The 25,417-nt window shown below is 37.4% G+C and overlaps 1 protein-coding gene across 4 annotated transcripts in view; it reads left to right on the top strand.

The window, feature by feature from the left end:
- SVEP1 (sushi, von Willebrand factor type A, EGF and pentraxin domain containing 1) overlaps window positions 1-25,417 on the top strand; it is a 182,730-nt gene that overhangs the window by 146,207 nt on the left and 11,106 nt on the right. For all 4 annotated transcript variants that reach the window (XM_072727713.1, XM_072727711.1, XM_026002685.2 and 1 more), the window contains 8 exons: window positions 357-3,145; window positions 5,662-5,887; window positions 8,169-8,324; window positions 16,575-16,638; window positions 18,256-18,429; window positions 19,624-19,800; window positions 23,311-23,481; window positions 25,012-25,107. In XM_072727713.1, the coding sequence (XP_072583814.1) occupies window positions 357-3,145; window positions 5,662-5,887; window positions 8,169-8,324; window positions 16,575-16,638; window positions 18,256-18,429; window positions 19,624-19,800; window positions 23,311-23,481; window positions 25,012-25,107 (3,853 nt within the window). The remainder of the gene's footprint in view (window positions 1-356; window positions 3,146-5,661; window positions 5,888-8,168; window positions 8,325-16,574; window positions 16,639-18,255; window positions 18,430-19,623; window positions 19,801-23,310; window positions 23,482-25,011; window positions 25,108-25,417) is intronic.

The raw sequence follows: 25,417 nt of genomic DNA on the forward strand, positions 1-25,417 counted from the left end.
AAGCAATGAACTACAGCATTGCTTTGGTGAGCAAGATTTTTTTTGAACTTACTAACTTACAATTTTTGGTAGTGATCCACCAAATCATCATTTTAAAACTATTATCTTTTACTTATTGTAGGCTCAGCCCAATGATAAACATTTCTGTAGTGGGGATTACCTAATTTGACCCATCCTTTTCACTCACTAAAAGCAGAGTAGACCTATTAAAAAAAAAACCATAAATCGATATTTGCTTATGTCTTAACTGATTTGTCTTAACAGAGGCATTTTAATCTATTTTTTATTATTCAATGTATTTAGTTAATTATATTGTTTTACAAATTATACTTAATTGTTTTCTCCCTATTATACAGCATACAACTGGCAGGATCTTTGAGAGTGAAGTGAGATATCAATGTAATCCAGGCTACAAATCTGTTGGAAGTCCTGTATTTGTCTGCCAAGCCAATCGCCACTGGCACAGTGAATCCCCACTGTCATGCGTCCCTCTTAACTGTGGAAAACCTCCCCCAATCCAGAATGGCTACATGAAAGGAGAAAATTTTGAAGTAGGATCCAAGGTTCAGTTTTTCTGTAATGAGGGTTTTGAGCTCATTGGTGATAATTCTTGGACATGCCAGAAATCTGGCAAATGGAATAAGAAACTAAACCAGAAGTGTGTGCCTGCCAAGTGCCCAGAGCCACCTCTCTTGGAAAACCAGCTTGTCCTAAAGGAGTTAGCTACTGAAGTAGGAGTGGTGACATTGTCTTGTAAAGAGGGACATGCCCTTCAGGGGCCCTCTGTCCTGAAATGCTTGCCATCACAGCAATGGAATGATTCTTTTCCCGTTTGTAAGATGGTTCTTTGTCTCCCACCTCCCCTCATTTCCTTTGGTGTCCCTGCTCCTTCTTCTGCACTTCATTTTGGAAGTACTGTCAAGTATTCTTGTGTGGATGGGTTTTTCCTAAGAGGGGATCCCACCACCTCCTGTCAAGCTGATGGTACCTGGAGTTCTCCATTGCCAGAATGTGTCCCAGTGGAATGTCCCCACCCTGAGGAAATTCTCAATGGTATCATCGATGTACAAGGTCTTGCCTATCTCAGCACAGCTCTCTATACCTGCAAGCCAGGCTTTGAGTTGGTCGGAAATACTACCATCCTTTGTGGAGAAAATGGTCAATGGCTTGGAGGAAAACCCACCTGTAAACCCGTTGAGTGCCCAAAGCCCAGGGAGATTTCAAATGGCAAATTCTCTTACACACACCTGCACTATGGGCAAACCATTACATACTCCTGTCGCCGAGGCTTCAGGCTTGAGGGTCCCAAAGCCTTGACTTGTTTGGAGACAGGTGACTGGGATATGGATGTCCCATCATGCAGAGCCATCCACTGTAATCCCCCACAACCCATTGAAAATGGTTTTGTAGAAGGTGCAGATTATGGCTATGGGGCCATGATCATCTACAGCTGCTTTCCTGGGTGGCAGGTAGCTGGTCATGCCATGCAGACCTGTGGAGAGTCGGGATGGTCAAGTGCCATACCAAAATGTGTACCTGTAGACTGTGGTCTTCCTCCTCATATTGATTTTGGAGAATGTACTAAGGTCAAAGATGGTCAGGGACATGTTGACCAAGAAGAAGATATGATGGAGATTCCATATCTGACTTCTCGCCCTCCTCATCATATGGCAGCAGTGGCAACCTGGGAAAACACAAAAGGATCTCCTGCTACACATTCAGCAAACTTTCCATATGGCACCATAGTTTCATATACCTGTAATCCAGGATATGAACTTTTAGGGAGCCCTATACTGATCTGCCAGGAAGATGGAACTTGGAATGGCAGTGCACCATCCTGCATTTCAATTGAATGTGACTTACCAGTTGCTCCTGAAAATGGCTTTTTGCATTTTACAGAGACTACTATGGGCAATGCTGTAGAGTATATTTGCAAACCTGGACACATTCTACTGGGCTCGGACGTGAGATTTTGTCTACAGAATAGAGAATGGAGTGGTACTTCCCCAAGATGTGAGGCCATTTCATGCCCAAAACCAAATCCAGTTATGAATGGCTCTGTCAAAGGAAGTAACTACACATACCTGAGTGTGTTGTACTATCAGTGTAATCCTGGGTATGTGTTGAATGGCCCTGAGAGGAGAACATGCCAACAAAATAAAAAATGGGATGAGAGTGAGCCAACTTGCAGTCCTGTGGACTGTGGTTCACCTCCAATCTCAGCCAATGGCCAGGTGAAAGGAAACCAATATACATTCCAAAAGGAGATTGAGTATACTTGCAATGTAGGGTTCTTCCTTGAGGGAGACAGGAGTCGTGTTTGTCTTGCTGATGGACATTGGAGTGGAACCACTCCCATCTGTGTGCCTGTCAGATGTGTCACCCCACCACAAGTGGCAAATGGAGTGATGGACGGCCTGGACTATGAATTTGGAAAGGAAGTGGTGTTCCACTGTCAGGATGGCTACATGCTGCATGGTGCCCCAAAACTCACCTGTCAGTCAGATGGCAGCTGGGATGCAGAGTTTCCTTCCTGTAAACCAGTCAGCTGTGGCCCTCCTGAAGATCCTCCCCATGGCTTTCCTAATGGCTTCTCCTTTTATCATGGAGGGCATATACAGTATCAGTGCTTTCCTGGTTATAAGCTCTATGGAAGTCCTTCACGAAGGTGTCTTTCTGATGGCTCCTGGAGTGGCAGCCCACCTTCCTGCCTGCCTTGCAGGTGTTCCACACCAGTAATTCAAAATGGAGCTGTCAATGGGACAGATTTTGGCTGTGGAAAGGTAGCCCAGATTCAGTGCTTCAAAGGCTTCAAGCTCCACGGAGTTTCTGAAATCACCTGTGAAGCCAATGATCAGTGGAGCTCTGGCTTCCCACACTGCGAACACACTTCTTGTGGTTCTCCCCCAGTGATACCAAATGCATTCATCAGTGAGAGTGGCTCTTTGGAGGAAAATGTGATAACCTACAACTGCAGATCTGGGTATGTCATACAAGGGAGTTCAGATCTGGTTTGTACAGAGAAAGGGACGTGGAGCCAGCCTTATCCAGCCTGTGAGCCCTTATCCTGTGGATCCCCACCATCTGTCGCCAATGCAGTGGCAACTGGAGAGGCACACGTTTACGAAAGTAAAGTGAAACTCAGGTAAGACCATGGCTCTAGAGTCTCCAAAAGATGCAGGCAGGAGAATTGTAAAATAAAAAGTGCTAGGGGTGGTGGAAGGGAAGGAGGGCGGGTGTTGGAGGGGAATGGGTGACGGGCACTGAGGTGGACACTTGACGGGATGAGCACTGGGTGTTTTTCTGTATGTTGGTAAATTGAACACCAATAAAAATTAATTAAAAAAAAAGTGCTAGGTCAAAAATTTAGCTAATTGGGAAAATACCATCTCTAGACTGCTCTCCAAAAACTGAAGCTTTTAACACTTGGCCTTATTCTATTCATAATTGTGTAGAAATCCATTGGCTACAAAAAATAAATTTCTACGTTTTCAGATTGTAGTTCCTAAAATAATTATGATTATCATATTCTGTTGACCTTCATGAAACAGTGAGATCCTCTGCTGGCTTTTTTATCTTTTAAGTCATCAGGCTCTTTTTCCTTTCAAAAGTCATGCTGGTAAATTTCTTTACGTATCACTTTATGGTTATATTCATACAAGCAGATATTGGGGAAATAAGGCAAACACTAAAGAATTCAGGTCAAAAAGGCACATACTTTCATTGATCAATATAAATAGGAAGATATCTTAAGGAGATTTCCAACCTATGCTATTTGAACAAACTAAACTAATGCACAAATAGTGATTTTTGCTGTAAAGTTCCCTCTCTACAATGCATTATTAAAAAGAAATTAGAGATATGGAATAAACTTATAAATTAAATTCTTATTGGAATAAATGCCCGTAAGATATCTCAACCCTCTAAATCAATGTAGATTTTAGTCACATCTTGGAAGGAATTATGGATTATCCTTCACATATTGGCTTCTTAGATTTTAATAATTCACTAGCTCTTCTTAAACATGCTTGTTGTGGACATTTTAGGCCTACCTTCATCTTCTCCTAATTGCAGTAAGGAGGAGACCCAAGGGAGTATCATCAATGATCAGAAAGCTGAAGACCGGTTGCTCATGCACCGAGAAGAAAAACAAAAATTATCCCTTGCTTTTGAAATACATTTTCAGTTTTCTATTTGGATGTTGATGTGTGAGGTGTCTAGAAAAATCACATCACCTGTTTCTCAAGAGCCCCCTGTTTGCTATGCCTTGTCATGTTTGATTATGTTTTAGATCTTTACTTGTAGTAAACAGATTACAAGTTTGTGAAACATGTGACTCCTATCTAGCTTAGTGAATTGTGAAATTTAAAAAATATATACACTTTTAAAATGCTAATTAGCTAAATGGTTTAATTTAAAAGGCAGTGTCATATAGTAGTGGGAGCATGTGTTCTAGAACCAGAATCCCTAGGCAGGAATCTCAGTTCTGTTGCTTCCTGGGGAAGTTATTTAGTGTCTTTGATGTCAGTTTCATCATCTACCAAATGGGAATCAAGATAAACGTACCTACTCATAGGGTTGACATGAGAAATAAGTGAATTAATATTTGTGGAGCACTAGAACAGTGGCTGGAATTTAATAAGTGCCATGTAAACATATGCCAAATAAGTAAATGCGAGCTTTAAAAATCATAGAACATTCTACAGCCAGGTTGATTTGAGTTTGAACACCAAATACTATTGTTACATAATAATATCTACTACTCAGGATTAAAAGATACCCTATATAAAGGACTTAGAACAGTGTTTGGCACAAAGTAGATCCTCAATAAATATTAATTGTTATATTCTTATTAGTTCTGAGTCTGTTTTGTACTACATCTAGAATTTTTTGAACTGTTAGCTATTTTCAGAATAAAAGTGAATTCAATGTTGATCTAATCTACAAGGGTAATAATTTCAAGAACATTTTTTAAAGACTTTATTTATTTATTCATGAGAGACACAGAGAAAGAGAGAGAGAGGCAGAGACACAGGCAGAGGAAGAAGCAGGCTCCATGCAGGAAGCCCGAGTAGGACTTGATCCCGGGTCTCCAGGATCATGTCCTGGGCTGAAGGCGGCGCTAAACTGCTGAGTCACCCAGGCTGCTCCTGCCAAGAACATTTTTTTAAATAGTATTCTTTTAAAAAAAAAAAAAATTTTTTATTGGAGTTCAGTTTGCCAACATATAGCATAACACCCAGTGCTCATCCCGCCAAGTGCCCCCCTCAGTGCCCATCACCCAGTCACCCCAACCCCCCGCCCACCTCCCCTTCCACTACCCCTTGTTCATTTCCCAGAGTTAGGTGTCTCTCATGTTTTGTCACCGTCATTGATATTTTCACTCATTTTCTCTCCTTTCCCTTTATTCCCTTTCACAAAGGACATTTAAATCGACATTAGGCTTGGCTAATCCTTAATGTGGACAGCTAAGGACTGATCTGCTTGTGATTGTTATGTTGGTGTTTTTGCATGGTGATGCCATTCCCTTGACATTTGAATCAGTTTTAATATATCACATAAAATGCCTACTAAACTTTGTAGACAGCATCTTAAATCCACAATAGGTCGCCAAGTGCATCGTACTCTCTTGAGGTCACTCATTTTGATTTTCCATTACAGATGTCTGGAAGGTTATGTGATGGATACAGATATAGATACATTCACCTGTCAGAAAGATGGTCGTTGGTTTCCTGAGAGGATCTCCTGCAGCCCTAAAAAATGTCCTCTGCCAGCAAATACAGCACACATACTTGTTCAGGGGGATGATTTCAGTGTGAATAAGCAAGTTTCTGTGTCGTGTGCAGAAGGGTATATCTATGAGGGAGTTAACATATCAACGTGCCAGGTAAGACTCTCTGTCCTAGAACGTGTACCTTTGACTCATTTATATATATTAAATGTGTGTCTGTCCACAGCAGTACCTTGCTATCCAAAAAAGGGGGAAAAATGTCTCAAGTTTCCAATCATGTCAAGAATTTGAGAAGTTTTTTGGTAGAAATATTACAAAACATATCTTTCTTTTCAATATTCCTATTTTTAAGAAAATACCAAGAGTAGGTGAAAAGTGCCAACGTGAGATAAAATGTTAAAATATCTATAACAAAATATTCGTGAAAAATTAACCAGAAGTTAGATGGTCTACACATAAATGCAGTAAAGAATATCCTTTTTTTTTTGTTTTTTGTTTTTGTTTTTGTTTTTTTTTGTCGTTGTTGTTGTTTTTTAGTAAAGAGTATCCTTGTGTGGGAAATGAGCCCTGATTGATACCAAATGTTTCCAGTTTTAGTTAAAAAACCGAAAGTTGTAGAAACAGTAACTTGGATTCAAATTCTGTCTCTGTTACTTACTACTTGTGTGACTCTAAGGAAGTCACTTAAAATGTTTGAGCCTTGTTTCCTTATTTGAAAAACTGTATATAAAAGAACTGTATATAATAATGTATAATTATAATTATACATAAAATTATAATAATATATAAAACTGTGTATAATAATATGTGTCTTGTATGGTTGGAACAAGAAATTAGAAAGTCAAGAAGGGAAAAGTGTCTAAATCAGCACCATAGAGAGCAGATATCCCTAACGCATCACCTTCTCCTTGCTTCCATGAGATGGACCAGAAAAAGAAAAATAAAATGAATTACTGATATAGTCTTCTGTGCTGGAGTTGGGGGAGGGAGGAGTTGAAAGGGGGATGGTTGCATGGTATAGAAATGACTTTTACCTTAAACATTCCTTTGAATTCCATCTCAAATATTGACAGGCTCTGTGATGACCTATTACCTCAACTTGTTTTCTTTATTTAAATATGTCCCCTGTAGGACCCTGACATCTTGATAACTATGTTGTTTTTTCTTTTTGGTTAGTGTGTTGCTATTGGTTTGGGGTTTTTTTGGGGGGGGGACTCAGTAATTTATTTTTAACAACCCTTATTACTTTCTCCACATAAGGTATAACCCCTCACCCTCACACAACTGATTTTTAGGTTGAATTTTAGTCTGAAAAGTAGAATAGGTCCTTTCTAAGTGTTTAAATGCAGAAATTCTCTAAAACTCTGTTCAATGCCTAGAAATATTTTATTTTGCTACAACAAAATGATTCTGTACTTCATAGAACAAATAGATGGATGAGAAGATTAATAGGAATTTTGAAGGGTAAATATTGAAGGAGATCCAGCCTTTCCCGAAGTTAAGACATATTACAGAATTACAAAGGTCCTATCAGTGTGGTTTTGGTATAGATTCGGCAGACAGGAAAAATAGTAGAATGGAAGAAATAAATCAAAAGTACATCCTGATAAAGGAATCATCACAAGTCTTTGAAGGGAATCATTAGTAAATTATTCTGATATAATGAAGTAGCCATTATAGGGAAAAATTAAAATTTACCAAAACAGATCCTGGGTATATCAGAAGAAACCAATACTACATAGTTTTTAAAAGTGGATAGTAATGCCCAGAATAATTTATGCAGAAATATATATTTATCAAAGCATTATTTCTGTATTGAAAAGTTAGATTCAACTTATATTTCCAACATTAGGGGAATGGTTAATTATGAGGCAGATATATAAAATTAATTATGCATCATATGTAGAATAAATGTCCTGTTTTGGACTGTTATCCAACTCATGTACTATTTCCTCAAAGAAAACAAAAAAATACTAGCAAGAAAATAACAGTCAAGAGAAACATCTGGTTATGCCTCACTTTCCCCAAACAGAAGGCTGAAAGATGTTAACTCTGTGGTGGTGGGGAAGTAGAGTGAAATGTAAGGACACATTCGTATCAGTCATGGAATATTTGTGTCAACCGCCCAGTCCTTCATCATAACGAAAACAAATCCTTGGTATTCTTGATTTTTTTAATGGATTCTATTAGGAAGAAAATGCTTATTTTCTGTGCTTGAGAAATGTCTAAAATTGTTCAGCGATAATTAATGAGACCATCTAATAATTAATGTGTGTTTTTTCAGGCCACAGATAACATGTATCAGAAGTAGAACCAAGTTCTGGCTTCTTTTGACCATCATTTTGGGGATTATTCTGCTATGCCAATATTTGCAAATTTCTGAGTTCATATGTATAAACCCCTTAATGTAACTTCTAATCTGTCATTTGTCATTTAGCTTGATGGAACCTGGGAACCACCATTTTCTGATGAATCTTGCAGTCCAGTTTCTTGTGGGAAACCTGAAAGTCCAGAACATGGGTTTGTGTTTGGCAGTAAATACAGTTTTGAAAGCACAGTTATTTATCAGTGTGAAACTGGCTACGAATTACAGGTATGTGAACAAATTGTTTAGCTAGAATTCATTTGTTTTTCCAACATATATACATTAGAGAATTTTTAGTATTCGCACCAGTTTGTTTCTCTGATTTTGGTCCTAAAATATTTTTTTGTACTTTGTTACTGTATATTTGAATACTTTCCAAGAAACATTTAAAGTGCCGTATAATTTTAAAAAACAAACTAAGTCTCAAAAACAAAAACACACAGCAGAGCCATGAAAAGGAAGAGGAAGCTAGTGTACCAGCCACAAGACTGATTCTGTTCTTTAGTTGGCCATTTAAACTTGTGTTTTGGCCTGTGGCAAGTGTGGCCTGAAAATCCTCAGAGCAGTTCTAGCCAAATACCAAATTAGGTCTCAAGACCACCCCTTGTTTATAATTAATATTATAAACCCCATCAGCAACATCTATGTCTCCCTACTCACTTTGGTGGGAAGGCTGCAGTTAATTTTTTTAAGTTCCTTTTCTTTTTTTTTTTTAATCACCCAGTGCTCTTTATGATAAGTACTCCTTAGTCCTTGTCTCCTATTTCACCCATCTCCCCACCCCCCAACCCCCCCTAGGTAGCCATTGGTTTGTTCTCTGTAGTTAAGAGACTCTTTCTTCGTTTGTCTCTCTCTTTCTCTCTCTTTTCCCCTATGTTCCTTTGTTTTGTTTCTTAAAATCTACATATGATTGAAACCATATGGTATTTGTCTTCCTCTGATTTATTTCACTTAGCATTATACCCTCTAGATCCATCCATGTCACTGTAAATGGCAAGATTTCATTCTTTTAATGGCTGAATAATATTCCATTATAATATGCACCACATCTTCTTTATCCATTCATCAATGAATGGATATTTGGGCTACTTCTAAGTCTTGGCTATCGTAAATAATGCTGCAATAAATGTAGGGGTGTATTTACCCCCCTTTTGAATTAATGTCTTTGTATTCTTTGGGTAAATACCCAGTAGTGTGATTGCTGGATCCTAGGGTGGTTCTACTTTCAACTTTTTGAGGAACCTCCATAATGTCTTCCACAGTGGCTGCACCAGTTTACCTTTCCACCAACAGTGCAAGTGGGTTCTTATTTTCTACATACTCGCCAATACTTGTTTCTTGTGTTTTTATTTTAGCTCTTCTGACAGGTGTGAGATAATATCTCATTGTAGTTTTAATTTATATTTCCCTGATGATGAGTGATGTTGAACATCTTTTCATATGCCTGTTGACCTTCTCTGTATGTCTTTTATGGAGAAATGTCTGTTCATGTCTTCTGCCCATTTTTAATTGAATTATTTGGTTTTCTGGGTATTGACTTATATAAGGTCTTCATATATTTTGGATGCTAACCCTTTTTCAAATATTTCATTTGCTGTATCTTCTCTCATTTTGTAGCTTGCCTTTTAGTTTTATTGATTGTGTTTTTTTTTCACTGTACAGAAGCTTTGTTTTAAGATTTTTATTTTCAAGTAATCTCTACATCCAACAGATTTTCATAATATTATCTTATAATTGTTTGTATTTCTATGATATTGGTTATTATTTCTTCTCTCTCATGATTTTATTTATTTGAGTCTTTCTCTTGTCTTTTTGATAAGTCTGGCTAGGGATTTGCCAATTTTACTGATTTTTTTTTCAAGGAACAAGCTCATGGTTCCATTGATCCATTCTATTGTTTTTTTAGTTTCTATATCAGTTAGTTCTGCTCTAATCTTTATTGTTTCCTTCCTTCTCCTGGTGTTAGGTTTTGTGTGTTGTTCTTTTTCTAGGTCTTTTAGGTTTAAGATTAGATTGTTCATTTGAGATTTTTCTTGCTTCTTGAGGTAGGCATGTACTGCTATAAACTTCCCTCTTACTACCACTTTTGGTGCTTCCAAAGCTTTTGAACTGATGTTTTTTCATTTTCATTTGTTTCCCTTTATTTTCTTATTTCTTCTTTTATTTCCTGGATGACCCATTCATTTGTTTAGTAGCATGTTATTTAACCTCCATGTATTTGTGGTTTTTCCAGATTTTTTTCTTGTGGTTGACTTCCATTTTTATAGCATTGTGGTCAGAAAAGATGCATCGTATGACTTCAGTCTTTTTAATCTGTTGAGACTTGTTTTGTAACCTAATATGTGGTCTGTTCTGGAGAATGTTCCATGTACACTTGAAGAGAATGTGTATTTTGTTGTTTTAGGATGGAATGTTCTGACTACATCTGTTAAATCCATCTATTCCAGTGTGTCATTCAAAGCCATTGTTTCGTTGTTGATTTTGTTTAGATGATCTGTCTGTTGACGCAAGTGGAACGTTAAAACCCCCTACTATTATTATATTATTATCGATTAGCTCCTTTATGTTTGTTATTTATTTTATATATTTGAGTGCTCCCATGTCAGACACATAAATATTTACAATTGTTATATCTTCCTGCTATATTGTCCCCTTTATTATTATATGGTTTCCTTCTTTTGTCTCTTGTTACAGTCTTTGTTTAAGTCTGTTTTTTCTGATATTAGTATCTCTACTCTGGCTTTCTTTTGACATCCAGGTACATGATAGATGTTTCTCTATCCCCTCACTTTCAATCTGCAGGTATCTTTAGGTCTTAAATGAATCTCTTATAGGAAGCATATAAATGGGTCTTATTTTTTAATCTATTCTGTCATCCTATGTCTTTTGATTGGAGCATTTAGTCCATTTACATTCAAGGTAATTATTGATAGATAAGTATTTATTGCTATTTTATTACTTATTTTATGGTTATTTCTGAAGTTTTTCTCTAATCCTTTACGTAATTCTCTCTTTCATGTTTTGCTGATTTTTTTTAACAATACATTTGGATTTCTTTCTCTTTGTTCTTAGCGTATTTCTCAGTGGCTTTTGACTTGTGGTTACCATTAAATTTGCATATAACATTCTGCATATAGCAGTCTATATTAAGTTGATGGATATTTAAGTTTGAACTCATTTCCTTTTCTTCTCCCATCCCCACATTTTAGGTATATGGTGTCATATTTTACATCCTGTTATCTTATGAGTTCCTTAACTCACAAAATAAATATTTTTTATTAAAAAATTCATTTTTATTGCTTTATGTTTCCTACCTTCATAATGTCATTTTTGGTCTTTCCACTCAAAGAGTCCCCTTTAGTATTTCTTGCAGGGCTGGTTTAATGGTCATGAACTCCTTTAGTTTTGTTTGTCTAAGAAATTCTTTATCTCTCCTTCTATTCTGAATGATAGTCTTGCTGACTAGAGTATTCTCTGCTGTAGATTTTTCTCATTCAGCAGTTTGAATATATATTACAATTCCCTTCTGGCTTGGAAAGTTTCTGCTGAAAAATCCATTGATAGCCATATGGGGTTTCCTTTCTATGTTAAAAAAGTCATCTATGTCTCCTTGTTGAGGGTCGTGGCTTTATGAGGAAGTGTTCCTATAGTGCCTTGCAGTGTAGTGTCCCTTATTCCCCAGGGCCTGGCACTTCTGAGAGTATCTCCAATATGTGCTGTGTGTGCTCTGCTTTTGTATCCTGGCTGCTTTATCCTTCAGGCCAGTGGTCTGTAGAGGTTCTCTTTGCCTATTGTGGACAGTGTTTGTCCCTGGCCTAAATGTGGCAAATTTTAACTAGGTGTACTCTGGTATGTTTGTGAAATGAGATCTGTCATCACTACCACCAGAACTGAGGCCTTGGAAAACTCCCAGGTCAAGAGATGCAGTATTGGTAGGGGTGTAGGCTGATCTTCTAGGGTAGGGAGCCCATTGCACTGGGACTCAGCCAGGTGTGACTGGGAAGGGCGGTTCTCCTGGAATGCGGGATGGTAGGGCTTGGTGTAAGTGTCAGAACTGTGCTGGTGCTTGCAGGTACCCCTGCGCTTCTGCTGAGGGGTGGGAGAAGGAAATTGTGCCTGCCAGTTCCTTTGTTCCCAGAGTAGTCTTTCCATGAATGCTACCTCTCTGAGACACACTCTGAAATGAGCAACTAACCTCCCCACTGTGTGTGTCAGGCATTCTTCAGATCACTGTGTCCACACTGTATGTCTGGGGATGTTTGCCTGCCTTCTCTCCAAGAACAACCCCAGTGCCCTCCAAGCTCTTCAAGAGCCAAGCACACTGATCTTTAAAACTCTAGGCTTTAAGCCTCACTGGTTGCCAGAACTCATGAAACTCAAGCCCTGTTGCTTTCCAAGCCAATTGCTATAGAGATTTATCTTCCCCATGTGCTCCCCTGTGTGCTAGATTGTTGCTCATCCTTCTCTGTTCTGCAGCTCCCCTTCCCCACTGCAGTGGCCTTGATCTTTTTCTCTCCCAAACTGCATCTCTGCATTTCTTACCTTCTTCAATGTGGCCTCTTCTCTACCTTTAGTGGTGGAGATTGTTCTGCCAATGTTCAAGTTAATTTGGGGGGTATTTATTCTGATTTGATAGTTACCTAGTTGTATTTGTGGGATGAGGTAAGTCTAGCGTCCTCCTACTTCACTGCCATGCTCCCATCCTATCTGGAGTCAATCTTGCTGAAGCACTGATCATATCATCAAACTTGAAATTTGAGAGGCTTATTCATATTTCATAATGCCATCACCTGTTTTTTCAGGCAACTTCTTCCTGCTTTTATTGTTATTGTATTTAAGTGTGGGTTTTGCAGAAGTATTCATTATCAGTAATTTGTTTTCTGACCACTCATTCCATTGTTTTCTGACCACACATTCAGAGGATTGTCATAAGATAGGTCCATGAAAACTAGAACTAGACTTGTATGGATCTTATTTCATTTCCTTAGAAGATTAAAAAGAAAAGAAAAAAAGAAGTATGATAATGTAATGGTTGATTGCAGTTGGAGAATTTTTCTGATTTTGAAATTTATTTCTTCATGTGAGAGTACTAATCCTGCAATTTGTTAAGAAGTGAAGTGTTACAAAATTTAAACTTTTGAATTTAAATTTAATATTTAGTAACTAGATGGGTCATTAAATTTAAGGAAGTAGATAAATTACCTTAAAATTTAGGAATATCCTATTAACTACAAAACTGAGAGAAATGTTACAGCAATAATTCTCATTCTAAGCTACCTATTAGAATCATCTTAGAAACCTTAAAAAAATATTGCTTATAAGGGAATACAAAATAATTACAAAATTACAAAGTAATTTTTGTATTATTTAATAATTGTTTAATGTAAGTCCAATTACTTGCAGAAATAATCAGAGCCAGGTCTGGGACATGAAATATAAAAGATTAGCCTAGAAAAGCTTGTCATGTGAGATATTAGGGAATTTATTGAAGATTGAAGATTACATGTTAAAAAGACTTGGGAGCCAACTGGATAAGGTTCTCATAGGCCAACATTAGACCATTTGGGCTTCGACAAGGCAATAATTTTAATGGACTAAACATATCAAATATGCCATGAATAACAGTAGATTCTTTTAAAAAAAAAGAAATATTTTTATTTATTTCTTCATGAGAGACACACAGAGAGAGACAGAGACATAGGTAGAAGGAGAGGCAGGCTCCTCGCAGGGAGCCTGATGTGGGACTTGATCCTGGGACTCTGGGATCATGCCCTGAGCCACCCAGGCATCCCTAACAGCAGATTCATAGGGACACAAGAAAATTAGCTGGTAACTATGAGAGGAGGCTCATGAACAAACTCATTATTTTGATAAAAGACCATGAAAGGGGAAGAATTGTCTTTTCAGCACTAACTGGATGACAAAACCAGTAGTAGATGAAGAAAAGTTTCCTTTATAGAAGTAATTTATTTCAGTCAATAAATGATAGAATTTAAATCTCAGAGGTTGCAACTCTGATGAACTAGCGGATTTAGGTCCTCATCATCATGGCTACTGGTGTTAGAAAAAATAGATACAGCCAAACACTATGTGCCTCTGGATGGAAAAACATACCATATGAAAAAGTCTTGCTAAAAAGAAGAAATATTGAATTTGAATCCTATCAAACCTCTAAATCCAACAACCAGTACCAAAGACAGAAGAACATGCTAAGAGACACCATAATGAGACCATCAGCAAAACTGTTTGTAGAAACAGCTACAGAACAAATGACCCAGTTTTCTAGTTTTTGAAACAAATAAGTTGACAGGGTAAGAGGGAAAGAAATACAGAGAAGGTACTTATTTAAAAAGGTACATAAACCATGTTTTGGTCCTGATTCAAGGAAACTATAAAACAATAAATTATAAAATGTATGCAACAATTAGAAATTTGACTACTTACAGGATTTTTATTAATATTAAAGAATTGTTACCTTTTAAGCTGTGATAGTGTTATTAGTTATTGTGGTTATAGTTTTAAGAGCCCTCATCTTTTGGAGATTCATACTGAAATAACTGCTGCTAAGTGTTTTGATGTCTGGAATTTGCTTCAAAATAATGTGGGTTCTTAGGAAAGAGGAACAGCTTAGATGAAACAAGGTTGACCTTGAATTAACACTGTAAAGTGGGTGATGGCTGCATGGGAGTTTGTTACTGTTCTTTCTACTGTTACATTTTTCATGTTTGAGTTCTTCTCCATGCTTTAAATTCCTTATCTACTATAAAATAATGCATTAAATTCTATAATATAGGTTTAAAAAGATTAGATTCTGAGTAATGTATTAAGGAGCTTGATTTTAAATGAATATATACACACAAATTTTGTTAACCTGTTTCTTCATTGCTCAGAGCCCTTTGGAGACATCATATTGTCTTAAAACTTTGTTCTACATTAGCAAGATGTCTGAAAAAGAGCTATTGCCTCTTTTGGTTTTATCTGATACCTCTCATCATTATTCTTCTATTCAAAGATATTTTCTTTGAGCTGTCAGTTTAACTACTGATAAATCTTTGCCTATAAAGATTCTATTGACTTTATTTTTTATTTTTTTAAGATTCCATTGATTTTAATGGAGGGTTACTATCCTGACTTCCTAAGAAAATAATTAAATCAATTAAGTAAATGTGTCTCTTAATATAAAGTCATTATTTTTTTTTCTTATTGAAAAAAGCAATATGCATTGATTATAGAAAGGTTGGAAGATGCAAAAGAAAAATAGAGTTTATCAGGATTCTTCATCCAGAGATAAACACTGATAACTTTTGCTATACTTTTACTATGTTTATATACTTAAATATGCACAAAATGTATTATTTTAGTTTGTAGATTATTTTTTATTAATTTTGAGGAAGTATATGACAAGTCATTAAAGCCAGCTCCCTGACTATGTAGGAACATTGATGATTATAGTAAAAGGTAAACAGCAAAGAAGGAAGAAACAAAGACTCATAAAAATTATACCCAGAAGTCAAAGAATAGTAATCTTAGCTCATATATGAGTAATCTTAGCTCATATATGCCTATAATAACTATAGCGGGCGGTCAACAGCCTATATAACCACCAAGAGCTATGAGATACTGAAGAATTATACAAAAATATATTTAGAATAATAGTTGTAAATAATTTTTCAAGTAAGTTCTGTTCATTTTACTTTATTTCAGGGGGCAGGGAAGTACATTTTAGGAAGATTTTTACTTCAAATATTTAAAATTTTAAATGCTTGGACCCTTAATAAGATAAGTTTTATCTTTCATGGATAAGTTACATTGTTAAAAAATTCAGTCCTCATACCAATAAGATACCTTGACTTGTTTCATGTTCAAAGGTGTAAATAAAACAAAACACATTCTTTGCTGCACATTTCAGGTATTGAAAAATAAATTCAGGCAGCCCTGGTGGCACAGCGGTTTAGCGCAACCGTCAGCCCGGGGTGTGATCCTGGAGACCCAGGATCAAATCCCATGTTGGTTCCCTGCATGGAGCCTGCTTTTCCATCTGCCTGTGTCTCTGTGCCTCTCTCTCTGTGTCTCTCATGAATAAATAAATAAAATCTTTAAAAAAAATAAAATAAAATAAATAAATTCAATCCAAGATATTTTTTAAAATTTACTAAGCAAATATACCTCTTTGACATTTCAGACACATTCCTCATCAACCTTTGGTATTGGTTATAATCAGTTGTCACTTAAATAGAAAGTGAAACCAAGTCTGTACTTTAATTACACTGGTCAGCCCAGGTATGAATTTTGAAGTAATTTGATGAAAGCATTTCTAAAAATCTAAGCCTAGCCCTTAAACTATTTATTTAATGAATTTATTTAGCATTCCAGTGCCGGGAGATTCAGGTTCATAGCTAAGATTACTTTGTATTCCTTATTATCTTCCCATTATTGAGGTATAATCTTGAAAATACCCTTTTTTTCATGGATTCACAGGGGAACAAGGAACGTGTTTGTCAGAAGAACAGAACGTGGAGTGGAGAGGTAGCAACGTGCAAAAGTAAGTCAAATGACATTTAGCAGTCCCAAAAACAATACTGAGAACACATAATAATGTGGCCACATTTCCTTTATAAACCAGCTTTTTAATTCAGAAAAAAATTTTAATCATCTCCATAAACTGTATGAGAATCTTTCCTGGGCTTTTGCTCAAGAGCACCAAACTAATAAAAGAGTCAAAAATTGATGTAGATTCCACACATCTACATCAAAAATTGTGGTAGAAATGAATGATTAAATTGAAATAGAACACAAGATTATTGACTCTAGAATGGCAAAGATTTTGTTTAGTAATTAGTTAACTATTTGCATTCTTTTTGTGGTTTTTTTTCCCCCAAATAATTATAAATTAGAAGGCTTAGCACTGTTGCTTTTTTGGTGATGGTACGATCCAATGCTGACATTTTCTTAAAGTGATGCTGTCACATCTGTCAAATAAATGAAAGTCACATTTTTGTGGAATTTTACATTCACTCATTTCATGAGAGCATCCAAGTTTATTTAGCAAAATACGAGTTAATCCATATGAGTTTATTCCCAACACACATAGCCCATATGATTCCTCTGCCAGAGACAATGTATAGTTGATCCCATAAACAACACAGGTTTGAACTGTGCGTGTCTGCTTACATGTGGGGTTTTTTCAATAAATACAGTATGGTACTAGAAACTTATTTTCTCTTCCCTGTGATTTTCTTAATAACACTTTCTTTTCTAAAGCTTACTTTATTGTGAGACTACAGTATATAATACATGTAACATCCAAAAGATTTGTTAATCAACTGTTTATGTTATCAGGAAGGCTTCCGGTCAACAGTAAGCTTTGGTTAGTTAAGTTTTGGGAAAGTTAAAAGTTATATGTGGATTTTTGTCAGCATGGGGTGTTGGCACCCTTAGCCCCCATGTTGTTCAAGGATCAGCTATATTTAGATGAAGTGTACAAGCCTATTAAAGTGTCGGGCTTTAAACCTTTTTCTCTTAATAATCCTGGGAGAGTTATCAAAGTTTCAAACTAGAATTGGCCTCTTAAATTATCTAGTTAAGCAGCCTCTTAGATGAGTCAGCCGGTCTAGATTGGACTAAGTCAAGATCAGCTAGATTTATTTCTCTTGCTAAGTAAGTAAATAGAGGGACGAGGAGAAGTACAGTGACCTGTCCAATATCACAAATTAAGTTAGTGGCAAGGCTGGCAGTAAGACTTGAGGCCTGCAAATCTTTGTTCATTGTCGTTTTTACCATATCTTCTGGGGTAGATTAATGATATGATTTTCATATACAGAAATCTTAAATTCTTTTTTTAAAATATTTTATTTATTTATTCATAAGAAACACAGAGAGAGGCAGCGACATATGCTGCAGGGAGTCCAATGTGGGACTTGATCCTGGGACCTCGGGATCAAGCCCTGAGCCAAAGGCAAACGCTCAACCGCTGAGCCACCCAGGTGTCCCCATGCTGGGGATTTTTTCCTCCTTTGATTCAAAGCATATCCCTGTGTCTCACAAATGAGTAGGCTTTAATATTTGATATGATGAATTAAGTACCTCCAGCAATTGTAGCAGAAGGAGGAAAGAGGATTGGAAGAAGCATTTCATACAAGGCTTTCATTTTTCTTTCTAGAGACCAGGTGTGAAGCTCCGCTTGGGTTTCTGAATGGGAAAGCCGAAGTTGAAAACACGACTGCTGGACTCAGGGTAGTGTATTCCTGCAACAGAGGGTACAGCCTTGAAGGAGCACCTGAGATACATTGCACCGGACGCGGAGTTTGGAGCCACCCACATCCTCTCTGCAAACGTGTGTGTTGACTCTAAGAGAGGTTTTAATCAGATTCGGTTTCCTGACTCGTTTCCCAGATGTCTAAAACCTAGAGGAAACTCCACTGAGTGAAATTAGCCCCGAGAAAGCGATCTGTGCATATTCAAACCAAATACTATGGGTGTTTTTAAAATCTGTTCACGTTATCTGGAATATCCAGTCTGCAAATTAGCTTTCACCAGATTCCTTGGATGATTAGTCCAAGGCACTAATAATTAAAAAAAAAAAAAATGCAACTTAATGAAAAAAAATTGACACAAATGTGTAATGAATTTGATTGAAGATGTAAAAGGGTAAAGAGGGAATATATTTACATGGAATTTTAATATAATAAAGTATATATAAATATAGTGAATGAAGATAATTAGTTGTAAGCACTAGAATGAAAACAATATTCACATGCAAGATCTAAATTGAGAGCGCCCTGGTGTTATTTAAAGTATTATAATGTAGTAACTGTGTCTTTAGGATTCACTGACATCTGCTTCACTCATAAATACTTCTTTGGAAATCAGAAAAACCAAAACTTCTGAAATATGTTGATGTGTGTGTCACACATTTGCACTAAGAAATCCTTGCACTATAATCATTTTTTGTTTTTGCTTCAGATGTATAAAATGAATCCATTTTTATGAACAGGCCTCACAAACTCTACAATTTAAGTTATAATACCCTTTTTTAAGCAGTGTGAGTCTGAACTTTTATTCAGTCACATAGAAAAGTCTGATGATGTTCTGGGGCATCCTTCTGAAGGATGTTCAGTAAAAGAAAGTAAAGTGACAATGAGAAGCACTTACTATGCTTTCTTAATATTTTTCAAAAACTAAGGGGATGTTTGATGCGCTCCCTGATTCCTGGCACACCTTTTCTTTTCCCAGTGTTGGGCCATATTTCAAACAACTATTTAATTTACCATCTTAGAATTTTAGGACAATGTGTTAGTGGTTGAATAACTTGGGGTTTTCAGATCTTATCTGATCTTATCCTTAAAGATAATTTCATGTGGCTATAAAACACATTTACTCTTTTTAATGTTTGAAGTTCTGTATTTTTAAGCCTCATATTATCATCACTGAGAAGCCAGTTCCTACAGGGCTCATCGTTCTCTATCTTTAGAGAAATAAATGAAGAAGAGAAGAATATCAGTAAGCATTTTTTTTTCCTGTTTAACAGCAAATCCATGCCCTGTTCCTTTTGTGATTCCTGAGAATGCTGTCCTTTCCGAAAAGGAGTTTTATGTTGATCAGAACGTGTCCATCAAGTGTAGAGAAGGCTTCCTGCTCCAGGGTTGGGGCATCATTACCTGTAACCCCGATGAGACATGGACGGTGACAAATGCCAAATGTGAAAGTAAGTAAATGATGGAATCCAGTTCATTAGTGCAGAATATTTATTCTTCCTTGTGAGATATTTTCAATCAAGTAACTTAAATGTAGATATTTAGATCTCTGTCATGGTTATCAGCTTCTATGTTGATAATTTTTTTAAAAAAGATCTTTGAATTCCAACTATAAAAAGAAAAAACTTTCCAGAAGTTGGCTAAAACCTATCTGGCCAGAATTCACTGAACAGATTTTCAAAATATGTTCTTCTAAGAATGAGCAAAATATTAAATCTAAAATATATTTTTTCCGGGGTGCCGGGCTGGCTAAGTCAGTAGAACACGCAGCTCTCGAACTTGAGGTCATGATTTTGAGCCCCACGTTGAGCGCGGAGATTATTGTAAAAATTTTTAAATAAAATAAAGTACATGTTTTTCCCATATTTTCTGAGCATCCCAAACTATCCTTTAATAGGCTGTGGATGCTTTGCAATACAAAAATTATTCCACAGTGGTTCTCAAACTTGAACCACCTGGAGAGCGTGTTTAAAACAGATTTCTTCCCCCCACACACACACCAGAAAGTCTAATTCAGTAGTCTGGGGTGAGGCCTAAGAATTTGCATTTCAAACAAGTTCCCAAGTGTTGCTGCTGGCGATATTGGTCCTGGAACCACAATTTGGGTTCCAGTCTGGGCTAGAACGATGTTGGTACATAATACACAATACGGCGGCATCTCTTGCTGCCTTGTGATTACTCTTGACGTCTCTTGACACACACTTCCATCACTTAAAACATCTGCTCTGCCCAACATCCTACCCTCTGGCTCCTTTGTAGTCCAAACAACTCCCTCTGTAGGAAAAAAATAACAAATATTCATTGAGTCTAACCAGCTGCAGGACACTGGGCTATATAGCCTATACCATGCCTGCGATGGCCTTCATCTTCAGAACATTTGCGCTCCAATTAGTAAAGAAATGTGCATGTGAAGGGCGTAGGGATTATGGAGTCAGAGAGGACCTGGGTTTGAATCCTACCCTCAAAACTTTTTAAGTAAACTTATGGCCATGCCCTAACTTCTCTGAACCTCAGGGCTCTCATGTATTAATAGCACCAATAATACCTATGTTATAGGTTTGTTTTGAAGAATAAATGAATCAGTGTATTTATCTTAGCAATGTCTTTTGACAGGAAGACATACATCAATAGCCCACGTGCCTGAATTTTCAACTAGAAGCCTACTACAGTATTAGAATTTAGATCTTACTCCAGGAAATGTATACTATACTTTTAGCCTTATAAAATCTACTCCAAGTGAAGTGGAACGAACTATGTATGTGTAAGCTTTGATCACCAGCCCTAACTAACGCAGGCCAAGTGGCCTGATTCTGCACACATATCCCCACATTGGTCTCGGCTCCCTGAGACGTACCACTCAGAGCACTGGAAGGAAGAGCAAGAAGAGACATGCACTCGAGTACATGTTTGATTATTCCTCAATATTCTTTTTTCCTTTTTTCTTTTTTTAAAGGTATTATTTATTTATTTATTTAAGAGAGAGAGAGAAGACAAGTGGGGGAAAGGAGCAAAAAGAGAGAGAGAGAGAGAGAGAGAGAGAGAAGTGGACTCCTCACTGAGCAGGGAGCCTGAGATCATGACCTGAGTGGAAGGCTTAACCAACCGAGCCACCCAATAGGGCGGAATAGCCGCCCTATTCCTCAATATTCTTGAGAGGCTCAGGGGTTGCCTTGGAGAGAAGGAGACAATTTCTACCATTGTTTGCTTTCCTCAGTCCCTCTTTTGCATTTTTTATTAAACACAAAGCTTCCGGTTTAGAAGAAAATCTCTTCCCTGAGGGACAAGGGCAACAAATTACCTCATTCTTTTCACCTCATCCTGATATTTATCCTTACAAATCAGTGATTAAAATTTAGCACATATGGGAATCACTTAGGGAAGGTAGATAAGATGCAGACTCATAAACTAGAAACTTCCAAAATTTTCTCGCACTTTTAGGGAGAACCCAAGGTGATTCCCATATAGGTGGTCTGAAATCTGTGTTTTGATCACTTCAGGAAACCAGGCATCCTCTCATCACAGTCTTTCTACATGCTGCTCCCCCAACCTGGAAGCTCTTTCCTTCTGATCCACTCAAGCTCTATAGCCCAATTCAAATGTCACTTTCACTGTGATTTGTACCTTGATAATCTTAAGCATAATTAGTTGCATTCACTTTGATTTTCCTATAGTGTAGTATCCAGGCCTATATGACAGCTCTTTTTAAGTTGTTCATCATTCTTCCACTTGTCTGAGCAAAGGGACAGCATTATCTTCATTGGTTTCTTTCCAGTTTCTGATGGACAGTAGGCAGTAATACATATTTGACATCTGACTCACTGAATTGGTGTTTGTAATCACCTTAGAAGGAAAAGAAAATTTAGAAAAATCATACACATCAGTCATCGCTTTAAATAAGTTCTTAGTAGTATTATGATCACAAGGGTACCTGGGTGGCTTAGTGGTTGAGCATATGCCTTTGGCTCAGGTTGTGATCCCTGGATCCTGGGATCAAGTTCCGCATCAGGCTCCCATAGGCACCCTGCTTCTCCCTATGTCTCTGCCTCTCTTTGTGTCTCTCATAAATAAATTAAATCTTTTTTTTTAAATAGTATTATGACCACAAAGTGACCTTTGATAAGCCAATTCATGGAGAGTCATCATCATACATTTATACAAATTGGATATTGATTGGAGTCCCAGCTCCAATCCAGTCCTTGTCTTGTGAGCCACCCCAGAATAACTCTAGTTATTTCAGGGCTTCTCAAGGCAAAATTAGTTATAAGATTTTTTATTTAAACATACAATACATGTAGCTTTTAAAAGAGGCTTATCATTCAGTCTCACACATTGCAAAAGCGAAGAGTCACTGCCTCACGGTCTTGAAAAGAAGGAGACTGATGTGAAACCTTGAATGTCATAAGTCTCACCAAGGTGTGTAAACTGAGTATGGACAGGCTAGAGACAATATTCATTCATTTACTCATTTTTCAAACACGTATCAAGAGCCCACTACATGCCAGGTGCTGTCCTAGGCACTAATAAAACAGCCTTGATGGAATATGCAGTACTGTAATTCATGATCTTCACTCTAAAACAATAGACTACAAATAATCCCCAGGCTTCTCCCCCTTCTAATTTGATAAGCATCCTGCATTGACATTCTCTCGGAAGCCATCTCTTTGGCAATCCACAAGAGCTCATTGGGCTCCTAGAGACTTCTTGGCTGAGTAAAAAATGGCAGCGCAGCTTCAGTGTTTGAATTAGAAGACAAACCTTTGATCGTGCACATCTCATTTTTCTAAACAGGAGCAGATTATGCTTTTAATCCCTAGTATCTTTTAGTTATTATAAAAAGGTACCTTTATGTGTTTTATCCTTGCTCTTAAAATAAATTCAGTCTTTGGCTTGAGATTGTGTTCTCTTCTATCCACTGGCTGAGTTAGTAGCACAGACTTCATTGTGGTTTTGTTTTCCTGTAGAAATATCCTGTGGTCCGCCAACTCATGTAGGAAATGCGATTGCTCGAGGCATACATTATCAGTATGGGGACATGATCACCTACTCATGTTACAGTGGATACATGTTGGAGGGCTCCCTAAGGAGTATTTGCCTAGAGAATGGAACCTGGACATCACCTCCTATTTGCAGAGGTAAGGAAATATTTGCATGGTTATGTCTCAGTGAAGCTGTAGGGAAATTCATATGAAAGTCTGACAAAGCCAACAACTGTATGCATGCTCTTTTATTTTTCCGTGGTTTTAAATTTTCTTTTGACATTTATGTCATTTTCCTTAACTTTATTATGGGTTTGAGTTTTGAAAGCTTTCATAGGGAACTCTGACCTGGCATATGGCTCCTTCCTGAGTCAATCATGGCTCCTCATAGTGTTCTACTCTCCTACTGCTAGGGGGAGCTGCAGCATGTCTGAGCCTTGAGGGTACCTCTGGGATACTCAGGTGTCTCAGCAGATTCCAGTTCCATCCTCATTCTGAACAGACCTTTAACCCCACTGGAGATGGGGTAGTCCATCCCATGGGCAATGTAAGAGACAGGAGGTACTGTCCAGTCCCAGGGAAGTGAAGCCTACCTCTTGGTCTCCCTGGCCATGCTGGGGGTTGGTGAAAAGCACTCCATGTTTATATAAGCACTACTGTCCCTTCACTTGGTGGATTGAATTTGCAAACCCAAGAATGAATTGTGTGTGTGCATTCAATAAAATCTTCTTGGGGGAAGAAGGATCTGTGCTTCAAATTCTGCAAAATTGAAAGAGGTAGATAATGAACCATTCTAGTATGTCCTAAAACTTACATTGTTCTAATAAAATAGAATTCTTTCTTACAAATCATAATGATTGTTCCATTCTACAAATATTTACTGAAAGTCAAGAGCTATGCTAGTGAACAAGACAAATATAACCAAGGAACTAAAAGAAAACTCAGATTGTTGAGTGGGTTGTCCACATGACAATGGTCAGATTTGGATTTGGGGTAAAAAGGCCAGAGCCTTTAATGACCCTTGGGGGATGGGACAATTGAGAAAAACCAATGAACAAATGGCATGGGCCTCAAAGAGGCAAGAGAGTTTGCAGGAGAAGGGAGATTAATTGTCTGAAAGCAACAATGAGAAATGAAATCACTAACACATGGGATATAAGAGAACATACAACCTCCTCATGAGAGGGCAAGGGAGGAGGTAACAGCCTCATAGACCAGCCCAAGCTTCACTTAAAAACAGAAGCCAAATGAGACTTCAGTGTTTGCTTGCTCACTTGTTTGTTTCTTCACTTGCTTATTTTAAGACAGTGAATGATGGTGGCAGCTCCCAAGAGCTATTGACCATCAAAGGCCATCTTTGGAAGGGCATTCTCAGCTCTGCTGAAAGAGACACTTCCCCTGGTCCAGACCAAAAGAGCTTACCTTTGGTCTAAACCACTTGTTCCCTTCTGCCCTGAGTCCCCAAATTACTAAAATTTAGAAAACCATATTCTCAGAACTACCCAAGCTTGTTTATGCCCCTTTCTGAGAGCTCTCATGTTTATCCCTTTCTGAATCTTGAGATTTGCTTTTGTTTCTTTGCTTGACTCAAGGAAATATTATGAAATGTGAATAAGAAATCTTATTTTCTGACAAATACTCTTCCGTAATTCCCTGGATTTATGATCCATCCTCCTTCTTTTCCAGCTGTCTGTCGATTCCCATGTCAGAATGGAGGTATCTGCCAACGCCCCAATGCTTGTTCCTGTCCAGATGGCTGGATGGGGCGCCTCTGTGAAGAGCGTGAGTCTATCCTCAAACTTTACATGTTATATCCTTAAATTTTTCTTTGAATCCTGATAATTTGCCTGGAAGCTGCCAACTCGAGGAAGTTACTAGGAACTGGCTTTACTATTAGAAGGAATTGATTTGCTTAAATCCTGTAACAGACCAGACAAGAGCACCTAAAGTTGATCTGAGTATGTCAATTAGTTGCAAAAGATCTAGAATATAAATGACCTTTCAAATACAGTTATAAAGATCCATCCAGAGCCATTGCCAAATGCCTCTTGTCACAAATTTCCAAGAATCCTCTTGAGAAGGAACTTATAAT

The sequence above is a fragment of the Vulpes vulpes genome, chromosome 12 (assembly GCF_048418805.1).
Source record: "Vulpes vulpes isolate BD-2025 chromosome 12, VulVul3, whole genome shotgun sequence".
NCBI lineage: Eukaryota > Metazoa > Chordata > Mammalia > Carnivora > Canidae > Vulpes > Vulpes vulpes.